A 17,437-nucleotide genomic window follows, 5' to 3' on the forward strand; every position below is an offset into this window, starting at 1 on the left:
GGTACGTTCACCGAATTTCACCACGACCGGTCGACCGCCCCCCGTGGGGGGCAAGCCTCTCGATATCATCATCCCTGCCGCCGTTCTTGCCTCCCAGCAGCGCCGTCAACAACAACGGCGAAAGCGACAACCGCGAGCGCAGCGCCGCCGCCATCAGCGCGACCGCCATCGTAACGAGGTGTACTTCGCCGTTCACCGCGACTAGGCAGGAAGAAATGCCCGTAGGTACGAGATCGATCAGACCGAGTTCCCGCACGACGAGTATGGAGGTACCACCGTCGAGTCTGTAACAACGCGAGCGAGCCCAGCACGCACCCGTCGTCGCGCGAGCATCGCAACGGGCCATCTCCACGCTCGCGCTCGGGTCAGCTGCTGCTCCGCTGCTGTTGCTGCTGCCTCTGTTGCTGTCGCTGCCTCCGCCGTTGGTTTGGCGTGTGTGTGTGTAGTCGCCTCGCCGCCGCTGTCTCCGCGATCGCAGCCGTGATATTTGTATTGTGAGGCGCCGCGCGGCCAGTACAATGGAGTTACGCGTTGGTAACAAGTACCGGCTCGGACGGAAAATCGGGAGCGGCTCCTTCGGCGACATTTACCTAGGTAACCGCCGCGAGTTCCAGTAGTAGCTTGCCACTCGACGATGCCGTTCTCTCCCTTTCCCCCCTCCCACCGCCACCCCTCCCTTCTTTCTCTGTTCCTTGCAGCGGATTTCGCGTATTCAACGCATGAAAGCGTGGAAACGCGCGCGTCAACTCCTACGTGCGCACACGTTATTCCCGCCTACCTCTCTTTTCACCGTGTTCTCTTGCTCTTCCACTTGCCCTTTTTCTTTGTCTTTCACCTTCTATTTTGTGTCTCGTGTCCGGTATGTGCGTGTTGGTACGTGTATACGCGTGCGTACGCGCGTGTGTGCGTGTGCGTGTGTGTGTGTGTGTGTGTATTTGCATATATGTGCACGTGTGTAAATAGGTTTCTCAGGACTTTTCTTTATTCGTAGGCACCAATATTTCCACGGGTGAGGAGGTCGCTATCAAGTTAGAATGCATAAAAACACGGCATCCACAGCTGCATATAGAGTCAAAATTTTACAAGATAATGCAAGGAGGCGGTGAGTAGATCAATATTTGTGTGTATCAGCAGAGTATTCATTTCGTATCAAGAGCTATTAGAGATATATTCTGACGATTTGTCAGCCAGCTGATTCAATATCCTTACTTGTAATACAACTGTAGATTTCTAACACCTGCCAATTACAGTGTCCTATAATTCTTATAGTGATAAAATTTGACAGTTTAATGAGAAATTTAATTGTAACAAGAATATTGTTACTATAGGCGGTAAAATTACATGTAACTCTAACTACCTGGTAAAAGATAACAAAGGAATACTTTGAATTCATTGTTGCTGATGAAAAGTATGTAAGTTGTAATTAAATTTTAAGTAACATCGCTGTGATTATTTCATCACTTTTTACCAGCAAAACAGTTTTCTTAATCTTTTTATAATATAATATTTTGATATTGTTACTTTTTTTGTAAACAGTTATAGTACTTAATATACTATATAATAGCTCTTTAGTATAGATTTTTTATATTTTTTATATTTCCTTCTATATTTTCTGTTATTATCATTATTCATAACAATGTAATTCTTCATATTCTAGTTGGAATACCAACTATAAAATGGTGCGGATCGGAAGGTGACTATAATGTGATGGTGATGGAATTACTCGGGCCATCACTGGAGGACTTATTTAATTTCTGTTCGAGACGTTTCTCTCTAAAAACAGTCCTGCTCCTTGCCGATCAATTGGTAAATAAACATTTCCTTATTACAAGAGCATGTTTCATTTGTTAGATTGCATGTACGAGTACGAATGATAAATCAATGGCAGTTTCATCGGTTAAAGTAAAAAATGTTAATGTCAGAATAACATGTTGACAACGGGTCTATATCTTTTGTTTTTATAAATCTTTCTTTTTTCAATCATCATTATATTCTGTATATGAATAATTTTGAGTGTACCTCAATAAAAGTGAAAAAATTTGTACATCATATTTTGGTAGAGTAACTGTTTTTGCTGTTGCATTATACAATGCAAGGCATTCTATTTATGTTGTATCCACGGCTGCGCTCTGAGATAAAAGGCTAAACAGATAACTTTCAACTTATTATTCTCATATGCAGTCGCCTCATTGTATTTGTGCAGAGTATTTGCCGAAGCACAAACGCCTTGATGTGTGTTCAAAGTTCATGTTGCGATTATATGCATTTATTACTTCATTTTGCGGAAAAACATGTCGATGTGCTTTACATTCTTACCATGAATCATTCATATTCTTAACATCTGTTTACTGAACAAAAATATTGATTGGTATCAAACAGTCATTGAATTGTATTCTAAATAATACTTTTCACTTTTCTTTATTAAATACTAGTGTAAGAACTAGTTGAAACGTAAATAGAAATGTTATTTAGTTTTATTTAAGAATTTCGTATATGAATGCACTCGTCGATTTCGTCAGAGTAATCGTGTTGAAAAACAAATGAGATGTGTCGGCAAATAGTGTACAACAACATACGCAAACGAAGCGTTGGATAAGCAGTTTATTTATCTTTGTGCGCGATCTCTGAAGCTCGAAGCATGCGTACATTACATGAAACGCACAGTGTACAGTTATAATAAGAGTGTGTTTTAATTTCTCTATTCCGCAGATAAGTAGAACAGATTACATTCATAGTCGCAACTTTATTCATCGTGATATTAAGCCGGACAACTTTCTGATGGGTCTGGGAAAGAAGGGGAACCTTGTCTACATTATAGACTTCGGATTGGCTAAAAAGTATCGCGATGGGCGCACACACAAGCATATACCGTATCGAGAAAACAAGAACCTGACGGGAACGGCTAGGTCAGTTGTTTATCAATATTCACGTATTAATATGAATGACTACGTACGTTCCTCTACTAATTTGTTCATCGTTCCGACAGATACGCGAGTATAAATACACACTTGGGGATTGAGCAGTCGCGACGAGACGATCTCGAATCTTTGGGTTATGTGCTTATGTACTTCAATAGGGGTAGTCTGCCTTGGCAAGGGTTGAAAGCGGCAACCAAGAGACAAAAGTACGAGCGCATTTCCGAGAAGAAAATGTCCACTCCCATAGAAGAACTTTGCAAAGGTTACCCCTGTAAGTCTTTTCACAGCGTGTGCACATCGTACGTACGCGTGTGTATGGAGCATCTCGTAAAGTCATTGTATCTCGACTTTATGATAAAAATGAATATTTTATTAATTATTGTAGTAGAGTTTGCGTCGTATCTAAGGTATTGTCGAGACTTGCGTTTCGAGGAAAGGCCAGATTACTCACACCTCCGACAGCTCTTCCGGACGCTGTTCCACGGTCAGGGCTTTACCTACGACTATGTCTTCGATTGGAATATGCTGAAGTTTGGGAACGCGAGACAGCCGACGCTACCCTCCGCGCAACAAGCACCTATGCACTCGCAGCCGTCTAACGCGGCGCTGCCCTCTGGGACCAACAACGATCAGGAACATCGATCAAGGTCGGTGATTCTGTTCAAGCGTATCTCCGCTTTCGTGGAAAAAATTCTCTGCCTTTAAACCTACGGCCTGTTAGTGATTGCATCTTCACACCATACTGTCTTTTCATGTTTATAAATAGCATGGTCATTTCATTGCTCTCAAGCGTGCTCTATTTTCGGCCTCTGGGGCAATGAATCGGGGAAACTGCCCGCTTTGAGAAACACGAGTAATAAGCAATATACTTAACACGTTTCCTGTTTACTTTCAATGATTTATTTAGTTATTCTGTACTTAAAAGTCTCGATAAATCTAGTGACACATCTGTCTTCATTCGAAGCATATTTTACAGGTCTAATTATTATAATAAATGCAGTGTTTGCTATTGTAACTGAATCGTTATCGATGAAATTTACGTTTTCCTCTGTGAATGTTTGTTTCCAGGCCCTATACGCGACAGTGTTTGCCAAACGCGTCCGTAGCGACAGTGGGGCCGACGCTTGGACCGAACGCGAGTCTGAGAGCCATCCGGCAAAAGCGCGAGATGGAGACTCGTGGCGACCAGGACAATCAGGACAAGAGTGATCTTCAAGGTAAAATACAATTCTACCAACAATTCTGCGCAAGCCAACAGAAAGCTGTTGCCGAGCGAAAAGCGAAACTTGTGGTCGGACACTCGCAGCCCGCTGGCAACGAGGCCGCTACACGCGCGAATCCATGTCAATTCAGTACATTCAAGTCATCGCCGGGTAGAACGGTGGCGCCGGACGCCACAGGCTCTCTAGACCTGGCCGGTCTCAGTTTAGGGCATCGCGAGTTAGGGCCGAAACGCACCGAGCTAAATCCCGCGACGTCGCGCGACTATTACCAGCCGATGAGTAGGGCGCGCGAGAGAAGCCCTAACGCGGCGTCGCGTCAGCTCGACAAGCAGAGTTATTTTTTTCATGGGCATAAAACTGAGAAAGATGTAGATCGCGAGGTCGTGATGTTCGAGGATCTGGGTACGGACGATTGTGTGCTGGAAAATCGACGAGGTGGGGCGAACGACGCGGACGAAACCGCCGCCGCCGCCGCCGCCGCCGCCGCCGCCGCCGCCGCCGCCGCCGCCGCCGCCGCCGCCGCCGCCGCCGCCGCCGCCGCCGCCGCCGCCGCCGCCGCCGCCGCCGCCGCCGCCGCCGCCGCCGCCGCCGCCGCCGCCGCCGCCGCCGCCGCCGCCGCCGCCGCCGCCGCCGCCGCCGCCGCCGCCGCCGCCGCCGCCGCCGCCGCCGCCGCCGCCGCCGCCGCCGCCGCCGCCGCCGCCGCCGCTGCTGCCTCCGGCGGCTCGATGAATTGCTTTGGTGGCCCGGCGGACAGAGAGCGGGGTTACACCGACTACGCCGACAAGAAGCTCAGATATCCTGCGACCTCAGGTATGCGACGTCTCACCATGACTCACGAGATGCGTCGCGACTCCGGCAACGTGGAGTTCCTCGAGAAGGAGGGTGAGATCTTCAAGAAGAGCAGCAGCGAGCTGTTGCAGGAGGCTTCCACTAGCAAACGCAGAAACTTCTCATTTCGCAACAAGGAAAAGACTCACCGTAGCCTGGAGTCGCTAGAGAGAAGCATCGACGTGCCTGCGATGGATTGTAAGAGCCTAGATCTTTTGCCTGAGGACCGGCCAAAAACGTTTTTCCACATCAAGCAAAGGAGTCTAGATTCGTCGCAAAAGTCGACAAAGAAGTCCGTCGATTCGGCCGCGAACAAGACGCGCAAGCGGCCCAGCTTCTTCCAGAGAGTCGGCAGAAGCCTGCATTTTTTACCCAGGGAGCGCGAGAAGTGCCAGGATCTCCTGAAGCCGGAGGAGTCGCGAGTCGACAGCCAATATCCGCAGTCCGACCAGAAGTGCGAATACTTCCTGCAGAGGCACCAGAAGGACGTCGTCGATTTTTTTGAGCGAACACCAAACTCGCTGGTCAGTCGTGCTCCCGCTCAGTCCAATCTCGGTTCTTCCGATAAACGCGACGACGGTGTGGATCACGTCGACGGCGACCTCATCATGTGCTGTCCCACGGGCCTGAAGCAACTTCAGGAGGAGAGTACGTTTCGTGTGATGAGAGACTTGGATGATCTTTTGAAAAACAGCACTATTCCGGAGAAATACACAGCGGGCCGTTCGGTGGCGAGCGTACCGTCGGTACGATCCGCCGACGACCCCGCCAACAACAACGAACTGCTAGTGCAATCGAGACTCTTAGAGCCTGTGGCGAGCGTCGCCACGCAGGAGACTGTGAGCGGCAACAAGGACAGCCTAGAGATCGGTTACTCCATCAGTCAACTCGGCAGACTGTACTTACAGAACCTGCAGCACGTCGGTTGCACAGACGGCGGCTTGCAGTCATTGGAGATCGCCGATGTGGACGCGAAACGGGAACGCTACATAGAATTGATTACCAGAGACGATCTGGACGCTCTGAGCCACGGCACGAATTCCAGCGATTCCCTGGCGCACGGCAAGCCGCAGGGTAACTTAGACATTCTCAAGGGTATCTTACTCGACATCTTCGTCTGCATTTGCATTTAAACGGAGGTGGGATCTTTATACGATAAAAAAGAAAAAAAAGGAATCCTCTTGCATCACGTACTGAGCGATCTCTATTATTTATATACACACATATACATATATATAAATATATATATATATATATATATATATATATATATATATATATATATATATACTATCGTGCGAAAACTACACCAAGATTTCGATGGTCAAGTATAGCTCAGAGGAAGAATATTTTTAACGAAGATAGAGAAGACAAAACGCGATTTTTATACTGGGTATTTCGAACGTAATCTGACATTTCGTGCGTATATATTTTCGTATGGTACTATATAATAATAATGATAAAATAATAACGTTTATAACGACTACATTTGTACTTTTTATATTGTCGAATTATTCGCACGAATATTACGAATTACATTGAAATCTTGGCCATTTGTGAATGAATGAACGGAAGATTGCCTTAAAACCGCAAATAAGAGCGAAACCAATTCGATCGGATTGTACCGACCGACATGACAAATATCTTGAACCAATACCATTTTTTCTACGACGCATATATACGATGTACGTATAAACATATATTAGACTCAATAATCTTATACACTGCGGCCTCAAGATCGATTGCGCTTGATTTTTTCGAAAAGCGCGTCGCGAGATTTTAATGTCGAACTCTTGCCACACGCACAAATACGCGCTCACACACACACACACACACAAACACATAATACACAGATAGACAAACCACAAATACACATACACATAGTTCAGGCACAAACGGAGTCGAGGAAGTTGATTTTGCTTAGCCACTATTGTTTAGGTTCTAACTACAATAGAGATTTATATAAGTGTCCACATACCAAATTACAGTAATTAACATATACTATATTACCGCGATCACGTGTGTACATAAATACGTTTATTGAAGAACTGCAAAGCGCAACTGTAATGACGAGCGTAATCGTGAAAAAGATAAAAAAATAAGAAGAAAAGAATGGATAGGAATTCAAAATTCCTCATAAAATCTTCAGGTTGTATACAACGAGTCTTTTTTTTTATTTTTATTTTTAATATTAATATTTAATGTGTTCTTTTTTATATATTTGACTGAGTGAATACGTTACGAGTTTTCACTGAATACGTTCGAGTTTGACGAAATTTATTCGGTTCTGGGAGAATAGGTAGTGAGAAGAATCGCGCGCACAGTACGACTTAACGGCAATATGTGGCAACGTATGGCCTTAATGTAAACGGTTTCTCGTAACTTATTCCTTTCTGTGAATAACTTTTTGATATTACTGTTAGACTGACCGAAAGCTAATAGACTGATAACGTTTATCGTAAAAGCATCTCAGAACTTGGTTGCAGTACCGTAGACTATTTTAATCAGGGTCACTTTTATATATTCGTTTCGTGTCATTTATGAAAAATTTTTTTTATCTTTGTTTTATACTTTTTTCTCTTTTATTCGCGAGAAAATCTCAAGTATTCTTTTGTCTGAAATGAGTAAGTAATATAGAAGACACATTTAAAAATTTCTGAATATACACTTGTGGAGAGAGAGAAAGATCGTCCATCATTTTTAAGTTTAATAAGTTTGTGAACTCATCGGTCTTATCCACAATGAGAGAAATCTTATCATTGGACAAAACGGAGTTCACAAACTCATCCCAAAAATTATGGACGATCTTTCTTCGGAATATACACTCGTCTGTGAAACGACCTGAACACAGTTTTTCCGATCCAATTAGAAGCATATCAAATATACTAAAAAAAATCTAAAAAGCAAAAGATATTTTCATTCGTGGATATTGATAATATATTTACTTAAATCTAAATTATTTTATTTAAATAGAATAAAAACAATTGCTTTCATGAAAAGTGAAGATTTTAAGAAAATGTATATTTTATGAAAGAAATATTTTGTATTAATATGAAATAATACGTTTTCTTATATAGTAATATATATATATATATATATATATATATATAATTATATTATATTAATATATAAGTAATATATATAATTATATTATATTAACATGTGTGTAAGTAAATACGTTATTAATAGCCAAAGAATAAGTATTTTTTATTTCTTAGATATTCTTTCTCTCACACACAGTATAGTCACAAGCCAATATTCACGAACTTGCATGGTAACCGATTATGACAGAAGGCGAAGTCAGAGTATTCATACAGTGTAAATATATTGGTCTTTTATTATACTCTTATCTGATAGATACATGATAGATCTGATAGATATAGAATATAATAAATATACTTTCGTTTTTTTCCTAAATCCTCCTTTCCTAAGTCTTTCTTCGTTGTAACATCGTATGTTTCATGTGTTATCACTTTGGCTTCTGTTATAATGGACTACTAAACGTATCGCTAGATTCATGAGTAACGAGTGGCTCATATTCATGGCCACTTGACGTGTTTCTGTCTTCATTGGAAAAAATGTGTTCAAGCCGTTCCGCAAACGAGCATATATTTGTACTACACAATCACAGACACATATTATTATACATATTATATACATTTATACATATAATTTTCTGGCCCCTTCTTCAAATATTTTTTGTATTATACACATTGCGTAAAAAGTTAAATAGGATTTTTTTCCGGAATTATATATCGTCTAAGTAAGACTGAAAACAATTGATATTACAACACCGCCATCTCGCATAAAAGCAGGAAAATGAACATCGCGCGGTATTTGCCTTTCTCCGTGTGTGTGCTTACACAAAATGATATTTTTTCCAATACATCAAGGTGTCAATAATAAATTCATACGCATACGTTTCGCGAATCACATACATCGCTGATTGCTTTCTTGTGCAGCTGAAAATCATATGATAGCATAATACTCATCATAGTGTCTACGTGTCTATACAGTCAAGTGGCAAAATTCATTAACACTTTATACAGTTCCTCTCTCGAGCTTTGATTAGTTTACGGCACACTCCTCTCTTCGTTTTACATACTTATAAGACAGAGTACGATTTATGATGATAATGATAACGCGACATATGGGACGATTGCTAAACTTGTTTAGCACTCGTCTAACATGTTGCTAAAGTTATTTCTTAGCGAAATTAACGGTACACACGCGGCTGCTTTTTCAGTGGTTCCACACTATGTATATTATGAATAGCCTCATTATACGAGCAGTGAAGCAATGTTTTTACGTTGATAATCTGAAGACTGTTAATCACTCTCTCATACTACTTAATTAGTTTTACGAGTACACACCATGTCTGAATATGACTTTAATAGTGCCCGCTAAAACGCGGCGAACGATTCTCTCTCGCTGCAATCCAAAAGAGGAGAAAAAAAAATAGAAAACTGAATCTCTGCGGTTTGTCGCTCTCCTCATTAACTGTCCGACTCGGAGTATGCGCTGTTAAATATAAATTAAATATAAAATCTTTCTCGCAGTTCGATGGGATGCCTGCACGAAGGACGGCCGGCGTACGGACATCCTTAACAGAATTCTCACGTTACTCCGGCGCGATAATTTTAATTAGCATTAATGAAGGAATTTGTGCTCCTTTATTTATTCATTGACACTTTCATCATTTAATCAATTGTATCCCGTAAACGATTGTAAGGCTTCAACTCCGTGCTTACTGCCATTAATTAAGCGTACGTATTAACCCCCCCCCCCTCTACACACGTTTAATGACGCACGTTCTGGTGAAATGGAAGAAGTGAATACACTACAACGGACGAATCGCGCGCGCCTTTCGCAAACAATTCAAATAGCCTGACGCCTTTTTTTTTTGTTTAATCGAATGCCACCGTTATACGTGATGTGAGGGAGCGTCTAGAGACGTGGAAAGGTTACCAAAGCTTAGATAGAGAGGATAAAGTTTAGTTTGCTATAATTATATTCGTAATCGCGCAAAGGGATATTTTGCTTCTCATATTAGGCAAAACAATCGAACGAGATTTGCCGTTAACGTCTCGCAACGACACTGCCAACTTCTTCCTACGCACTAGATCACTCGACATCGTCTTTTAGTGTCCGTTCTCCCCGTTTCTCCTCTCGTCTACGAAGTCTTCATATCGTGTATCTATCTGTAATCAGCCTGTTTTTTATTGATAGTGATGGTAATGATGATGATGATGGTGGTGATGATGATGGTGATGATGATAATGAAGAGAAAGTAGCAAATAAATGTTTTTCCATTCAAGGACTGGTCTCTTTTTATTTATCTCACCACATGACATTGTCGATTATCCTTGTCAAAATTATTTCTCACTTGGCTTGAATGGAAAAACCCATTGCGGCGAATAGCGACTAGTCTAGAGACCTCGAGGACTATCTCAAAATATGTCGATGATAGAGAAAGAGACGCCGGGGGGAGAAAAGCTCCCTGTAAATTCCGCCCATCTTTCCGGAGCACCCGTGGCTCTGAATTTTGCTTTTCTTTTTTTCTTTTTGGTTTCTTTGTCGCATCATCTGTCTTCACACGGAAGCGTACCACATTTTCTTGTTTGATTTTTCTTTTCTAAACATTAATATATTCGCATTCGTTCGGTTACTATTTTTTTTTTGTTACATTTCGACTGTATTAATTTTTCCATTTCAATTGCCAAGAGTGAAAGATGATTACCCGTCGTTCCCGCGTCGCCTGGTTGATGTCGAGAGAGCCATTCTTAGCTGAATGACATTATTGAACTTTGACACTAACTAACGCATCAACCTGACGAGTATTCCTGTATACGATTCGATCCTTCAGATACACTGCCTCGTTTGTCATTGTCGCAATTTCGTGAGATCGTAAAATAATGTATTTCTTCTCTAGCAGGATAACTCAAGACATCCCGAATAGCGGTTTGCTACTTAGTTATTTTGAGTCATTGTGCGAAGTTTACGCGGTAATGAATAAAAAAGTTATTTCGAGATATCATGATCTCGGTATGCTCTGTACGTTATAATTTTCCTTCTTCGATCGTTCAGGCTCGGTACGAAGTCGACAATGCTCTTGCTTAGCGATTTATGCGAAACAATATTTTTTTTCTTCCTGCTATGCCAAGTTTAATCCCCCGAGAGTCATGCCATTATCATTATTACGAGCGAAATTAATATCATTATCGAAGTGCGCGCGTAAGTCCTATTTGTACATACGTAAACACGGAAAAATTGACGATAACGAGCGTTAGATACGCCAGCCCGCGAATAATTCCGTGAAGCGACGATTCCTCTTCAGGCTAAAGTGCGCACAATGTCCCGTCGTTATTACGCTTTTTGGGCATAAAATTACGTGGAAAGTAGCCTTAGAGAACAGCTCGCAGGTTGACGCATGGTGGGTATAACATACAATACATACTGTGATCATTGAAAACGTGTGCTTTGCAATGCAACGAGTGCTCTTCTCTGTCTACGACTGTTTTCTCCTATCTCTTGTTTTCTTCGGCGAGCTACTTGCACGATTGAATGTACTGACCAAAATGTTGCCGGCGACTTTAAGAGAGACGTTTTTGAATATTTTTTCTCGTTTTTTTTTTCCCTTTGAAGGACTGTTTTAGACGAATATTTGCTATCCCCTGATGACTGCTTTTGAATTTGTGTACGAACTTTTGAACTTGCTGTATCGAAAGAAATAGAGAGAGATATAAAAAAATGCGATATAGAGAATTTTTTTTTTAAATACATATACACACGTATATACATACACATATACACGCATATATACATACATACATATATATATATATATCGACAAAAAGCAAATCCTATACTGTGCATAGTGGCCAGGATGGCGGCGAGTTGACGACACGAGCATAGGAATGTTGGCGATTTCTTTTGCAGTTTTTCATGCATTATGTTTTTCTGGTGCTCTCTTTCAGCATCGGGTGCGGGTGGCCAAGAACGAAGGGTCAGCATGCGGTTGCACCGTAGAGATGCGCTTCTTGCCGCTGCAGGAGAAATGCAGCCCAAGTCCAAGTGAGTTGCTACACGATATAGAACGACTAAGTCCGCTAAACGACTGGGTATAACTTGCTCTACTGAGATCCGCGGATGTTTATGAAGAATACCGTAAGCTCACCAAAAAAGAAACAATGGTTCGACGTTAGCTTTTTTCATTAAATGTTAGCCACTTCGGTCGTTTCAGTGTAATAGTAGATAAGGGAGCTTTGACGTGGAAAGAACCGCCCAAACCTCCCTTCGTCTTCGTTCGTTCATACATACGAAGTGATGTTGAAGTAAATCGTCGGACTTTGCAGTTTTCTTTGATCGATTCTTTCTTGTCGAATTGGAAGCGAAGAGCTTCCCGTCAGTCAAATTTCAGAAGTGTAGAAGTTAGTAATAGATTTCTCTCACGTGATTTCTTTCCGTGCTGATGCAGTTACGAAGATACTCAATGCCGAGAATGAGAGGGAGTTGTGGAAAGGAAGAATCTAGTCTAAATCGATCGAATTTGTTTGCAAATTTTGACGGTTTATTTCAGAATTATCTCGCACACAAAAACTCATCCCGTTGATGAAAGTTCAGAGCTTGTTACACTCTCGTTAGAGGCTGCATGAACGTTGCACACTTGAGGGAAAATTGCACATTCTAAGCCTGTTTCCAATCTCTATTTATATATTCATATCGAGCTCAGCGCGGCTGTGACACTATAAATATGAAGATCTGCAACATACTAATCATACAACATATCAGCTCGAGTTTCACCATCATGTTTTCACAGCTCTCGTCAAGTTTCGTATGTTTCACGATTCATCGGTGCGTGATGACCTGATTTTGAGATGACAATTTGTGTTACGCTTGTGTAAACGTCTTTTATACATCGATTAGCTGTATTATCGAGACTTTGTTTTAGCAGGGAGGAGATGGTGTCGCGATATCATGGAGCATGGCACTCTAATTGATTATGTTAACTCGGGAGAAATGGAGATCGGAAGAGAGGGTGTTTGCTTTTATTTGGAAAGAATTCTCAATTCCTCTCTGGTGAAGCACTCTGTGCATACCACCAATAGCGAATTTGCGAAAAAGACCGGATAAAAACTGAATAAAACGTGTAATATACGACGAGCATTCTCTCCAAATAAAGATCAGGAGTTACTATTGCTTGCTTTCGCGAATGCACTCTTGTATATTACAATTACTCTTATTTCTGACGAATATGTTCAACAAACTGATTGTGAAATGCGCGCAACGCAAGGTATAATTTTTAGTTCCTACCTATATTGACGAGTTTGATCTATAATTGCTTGTAGCTTATGGCGAGGTCTAATCAGCTGTGCAATTTCCGGACTGTCGAATGAACGATTGCATGTATGTGTGCGCGTGTGTGTGCGCGCGCGCGTTTGTGTGTGTGTGTGTGTGTACTTTTTCAAGATTTATTCCTTGTGGAACATGAGTTACACTGTGGTTTTCTTATAATCGTTAGATTCAAATCCAACTATGCTTCACGCTGTTGGGATGCCCGAGCATTGAGAATGCACGTCGATAATGAGTAAGATTATAAAATTTTGTATTTTTGAAAATTCTAAGAAAGAAATGCGGCACTTTTGAAAGTCACTGTGAGTGACTTTTAACTCAATTCTCATCCGGCGTATCTAACTTATGCGTGCCTTTGTTTTACGAGTTTTTCTCTTTATTTATAATAATAAAATATTGACGACACTAAATAACTTCATCAATTGAACGGGAATTATTCTAGCGTGCCTCGCGACTGGGGTATTTTCTAGGACGCGTTGTACGTTTCTTCATGAAGTGAAGACTTTCACATTTGCCTTTCAAGACTCGTAATACTAAGCCGTAGCAATAAGAGCGTAACGAGTCAGAGAATAGCCGGACGACCTAGCTGGCTATTGCACAACTCTGCTTGGTAACTGGTTAATCCACTTTTGAATATCTTGGAACATAGACTTGGATTTATAGAGCCCGGTATGCAGTACTGTCGTGCCGCGTATTCCCGTGAATCGGCTCTGCTTAATTAAATATCGATCGTAACCAAAGTTTTGTTTCTTTTTTAAGTTTCTTTTCGTAATTATTAAATTCATTACGAGTTTTCTGTTTTCACTTTTCATTCAAACGAAAAGAGTATAGATTTGTCATCATTTACTATAAAAAAAAATATATTAACTCTTACAATCTAGGCGGTTTTTAGCTGACTTTTATAATCTTCGAATTAGAACTTTTTTCGTAGATATCAAAGAGTAGATTAGTAAAAAATATAAGACTCTCCCACCGCGTGCTACTATAATGACTTCCTAGGTCGTACAGTAACTTTTCTTTTAAATTTTTTCTTATTTGATCATACAGAAGACTTATTTAATTTTAGAAATCGTGAAAAAACATAATTTATGTATTTTTGGTAAAAAATTATGCAAAAATATATGATAATAAAAAAAACAAAATATAAAACAAAATATCTATTTGTATAAATTTCAAAGTCTATTATATTAGTGAAACATTTAAAATTTGTATAAAATAAATATATTTGTTTACTTATTTCTTTATTTTTATTTTTGTTGAATCTATTGATTTAAAACATTTTTAAAGTTTTTTAAGTTTTCTTTTATTGATATATAGAAAAGTTGAATAAAAATAATAGTAATAATAATAATTGTAATTGTGTTTCACACAAAAAATTGCTGCCGCATTACTATAGTAGCTTCCCGGATTGTAAGAGTTAAAAAATTCCAAGATTCTTTCCTACGTTGATTAAAAAGCAATGATTCGTTTTTGAGGCAAGGTCACACAGTGTTGCAGTTTGAACTAGTTTTTTGTTGAGTGCGCTCCCGTGACAGGCATCCCTTCGGATAACTATGCACGCGAATATGCACGTTTTGACGCTCCAAATTGCGTAATCCACCTACAAATTTTCTAATCTATGAGAGAGCATAGTCAAGCAAAAACTTACTCGGTATTGAAATTCACCAAAATTCCGCTTTATGTTCTTTCGTTGACTTTTTTCAGGTAACCGAAAGCTATCGCACTAATTCTAAATGACAAATGTAGGCAAAGAGGCGGCGAAATTCTCTCCTGTGCCACGGTAGAGGACGCTGATCGTGAAAAGCTCTGATCACGGGAGAAACATTCATCGTGCGAGCCTTCTCTCTGAGTTCATCTCTCCTCACGAGCTTGTCGGTGAATCACCGATTTTGCGTTCGTTATCGCCGCGCGAACGAGAGAACTCTGTGCAGTATTACTTTGATTTATTTCAGTTTACCTGAAGACGATGAAAACGAACAATATATACTCCTTGATACACTCAGTTTATTGAAGGAATGTTACATAAAGAATCTCGATTAAGACACGTCATCGATGTTAACGGGGAGAGACATCAGGTATTCTGCTACCACATTTGTACAGTCAATAAACATCAAAACATTACCACTAATACTTGTATATTTTCGCCAAGCAATTACATCTCGTTAAATCTTGTGTGAGACAATTGTCAGTTGCCTCAAACTCATCGTCGATCGCATTTGTTCTCGCGTCGCTGAATCCTCGATGAAGATTACCGGGGGTAGAAGCAAAGCTAGGGAGGCTGCGGATGTAACGAATGAGAGAAGGAGCGCCATAAGAAAAAAAAAGAGAGAAAGAGTCTTTAGCTCGTTTATGACAATGGAGACGGTGGCGCGCTAATGTCGCTGTTTTGTGTGTCTTTTGTTTTGGAAGCGCCAATGCGACGGCAATCGCCCCACCCACCCTGATGGTCAGGCGGGCAAGCGTGCAACACAACAAGTGAATCAGCAGCAACAATAGCGGCATCATCACCATCACCCACAACAGCAACACTATCAGCTACAGCAGCGACGTCGGCCGTCAAAGCCGAGCAACGATCACCGCGACTGGCGTGGTGCAGCGGTGTTCTTCCCGTCTGCTGACAGCCGCGCTTGAGGCCGCGCGTGATGTCGCGCAGCGATCAGCTGGTGCACGGTGACGCGACGTTATCGGCTCGCGCGACCCGGCGGGGTCGCGCCAAGCGGGACACCAAGTGAACAACGCTCTTCGCGCGTCGTGCTGGTGCCCGTCAATGTCCGCGAGGGAAGTTCTCTCTCTCGCGGAAGTAACGAGATTTCGACCGGGACTGCTTGTACCAAGTGGACGGACGGTGAAGAAAGGAGGAGATACGTCGTTTGTTTAAGGTGCGTTGTGAGGGTGCGCGCCACTCCCAAGAAGCAGGACGCGCCTCGTCGCACCGGTCCGATCTAGATTCTCAAATCACACTCAACCCGCGCGAGGACATCCCCTGCGAGACGATCGGGGCGCGCGCTCGAGGAGCGGAGAACGCTCTCGGCGAAGAATAGACGTTTAAGTCGGAACCGTCGTGTCTCCCGCGTGTAGGACGATTAAACGCGATTGTGACTTTCGGGGCGAGTCGCAAATGTACAGTACGCGGCTTCGATGATGGATTCTCGCAGTTGTTCGTATATAACATATATACATATACATATATAAATAGATATATATATAGTATGAGTACTTTCGATTTTCATTGTTCGCAATGAGCTATCGGACTGGCTGGCTTTGCTTCCTCTGAATTCGAATCGCATAGATTTCATTCATGACGCTTAGGGAGGACAGAGTACTTGCGAGACGAGTAGTATTCGTCACGGAGATTTTGGTGGCGTTGCAATTTGTTCCCGAAAGAGCAGCTCTTGTCAGATAGCGATAACGAAGATCGAAGGTAGACGTATGTTTTAAGTTTGTCAACGAGAGAGAGAGAGAGAGAGAGAGAGAGAGAGAGAAAGAGAGAAGCTGCGACGGTTTGTTGAAGATCATAATATTCCGTATACGTAAAATAATTCTCAAGTACGACGACGTGTATTCTGTCCGTGAATTCGTATATTCTATAACTTCCGAAGAGTTATTCTTCGTTATGTCGTATGATTTGTGATTTATGACTTGTTTGTTCGTCAATAGCAATGATGATTTCGCGTATTGTCGCTCGATTTTCACGAGACAGCCACAACGGGAGGGTGAACGTGCGTAAATTCGGTGCGATCGTGAGCCCTCCATCCCGTTCCATCCGATACTTTCGGCTGGACGCGTATTTGTATAAATGTAGAAATATCTCTTCGTGTAAGAATCGCGAAATGTGTACATAGACGGGACGCATCGGTAACCGAGCAGCGAACAAAGCTGTCTACGGATTTTTGCACAAAAGGAACAACAACAAAACAAAAAAGACACGCGCTTTCAGACGAGATCTGTAACGGGAGGTAGCTCCGTGTTAGCGTCAAGAGGATCAAAGTGCAATCGCGGGGAAAGCCGGATGAGCACGGCCGTGATGAGAAAATTTCGCTAGAAACGCGTAATCGACCACGCGCTGAGAGAGAGAGAGAGAGAGAGAGAGAGAGAGAGAGAGAGAGAGAGAGAGAG

The 17,437-nt window shown here is 41.9% G+C and overlaps 1 protein-coding gene across 4 annotated transcripts; it reads left to right on the plus strand.

Annotated features, from left to right (window-relative positions):
- LOC116852995 (casein kinase I-like) lies at positions 1 to 17,430 on the plus strand. Of its 4 annotated transcripts, XM_032833839.1 has the most exons (10): positions 121 to 594; positions 992 to 1,102; positions 1,658 to 1,806; positions 2,710 to 2,906; positions 2,987 to 3,189; positions 3,304 to 3,565; positions 3,987 to 4,135; positions 11,947 to 12,043; positions 13,491 to 13,556; positions 15,731 to 17,430. In XM_032833839.1, the coding sequence occupies exons 1-10, from the start codon at positions 519 to 521 to the stop codon at positions 15,798 to 15,800; spliced, it is 1,380 nt and encodes a 459-aa protein (XP_032689730.1). In that variant the 5' UTR covers positions 121 to 518; the 3' UTR covers positions 15,801 to 17,430. The 4 variants fall into 4 exon arrangements, 3 of the variants coding, with proteins under 3 accessions (XP_032689731.1, XP_032689730.1, XP_032689732.1); XM_032833841.1 differs by lacking the exon at positions 13,491 to 13,556 and having other exon boundaries at positions 127 to 594; positions 15,727 to 17,430; XR_004379887.1 differs by lacking the exons at positions 13,491 to 13,556; positions 15,731 to 17,430 and adding an exon at positions 15,026 to 15,449 and having other exon boundaries at positions 137 to 594; positions 11,947 to 12,136.
- Positions 17,431 to 17,437: the final 7 nt, after the last annotated feature.

This window comes from Odontomachus brunneus, unplaced genomic scaffold (assembly GCF_010583005.1).
Source record: "Odontomachus brunneus isolate Ranch 3 - 2012 unplaced genomic scaffold, Obru_v1 Obru_scaffold_264, whole genome shotgun sequence".
Lineage (NCBI taxonomy): Eukaryota > Metazoa > Arthropoda > Insecta > Hymenoptera > Formicidae > Odontomachus > Odontomachus brunneus.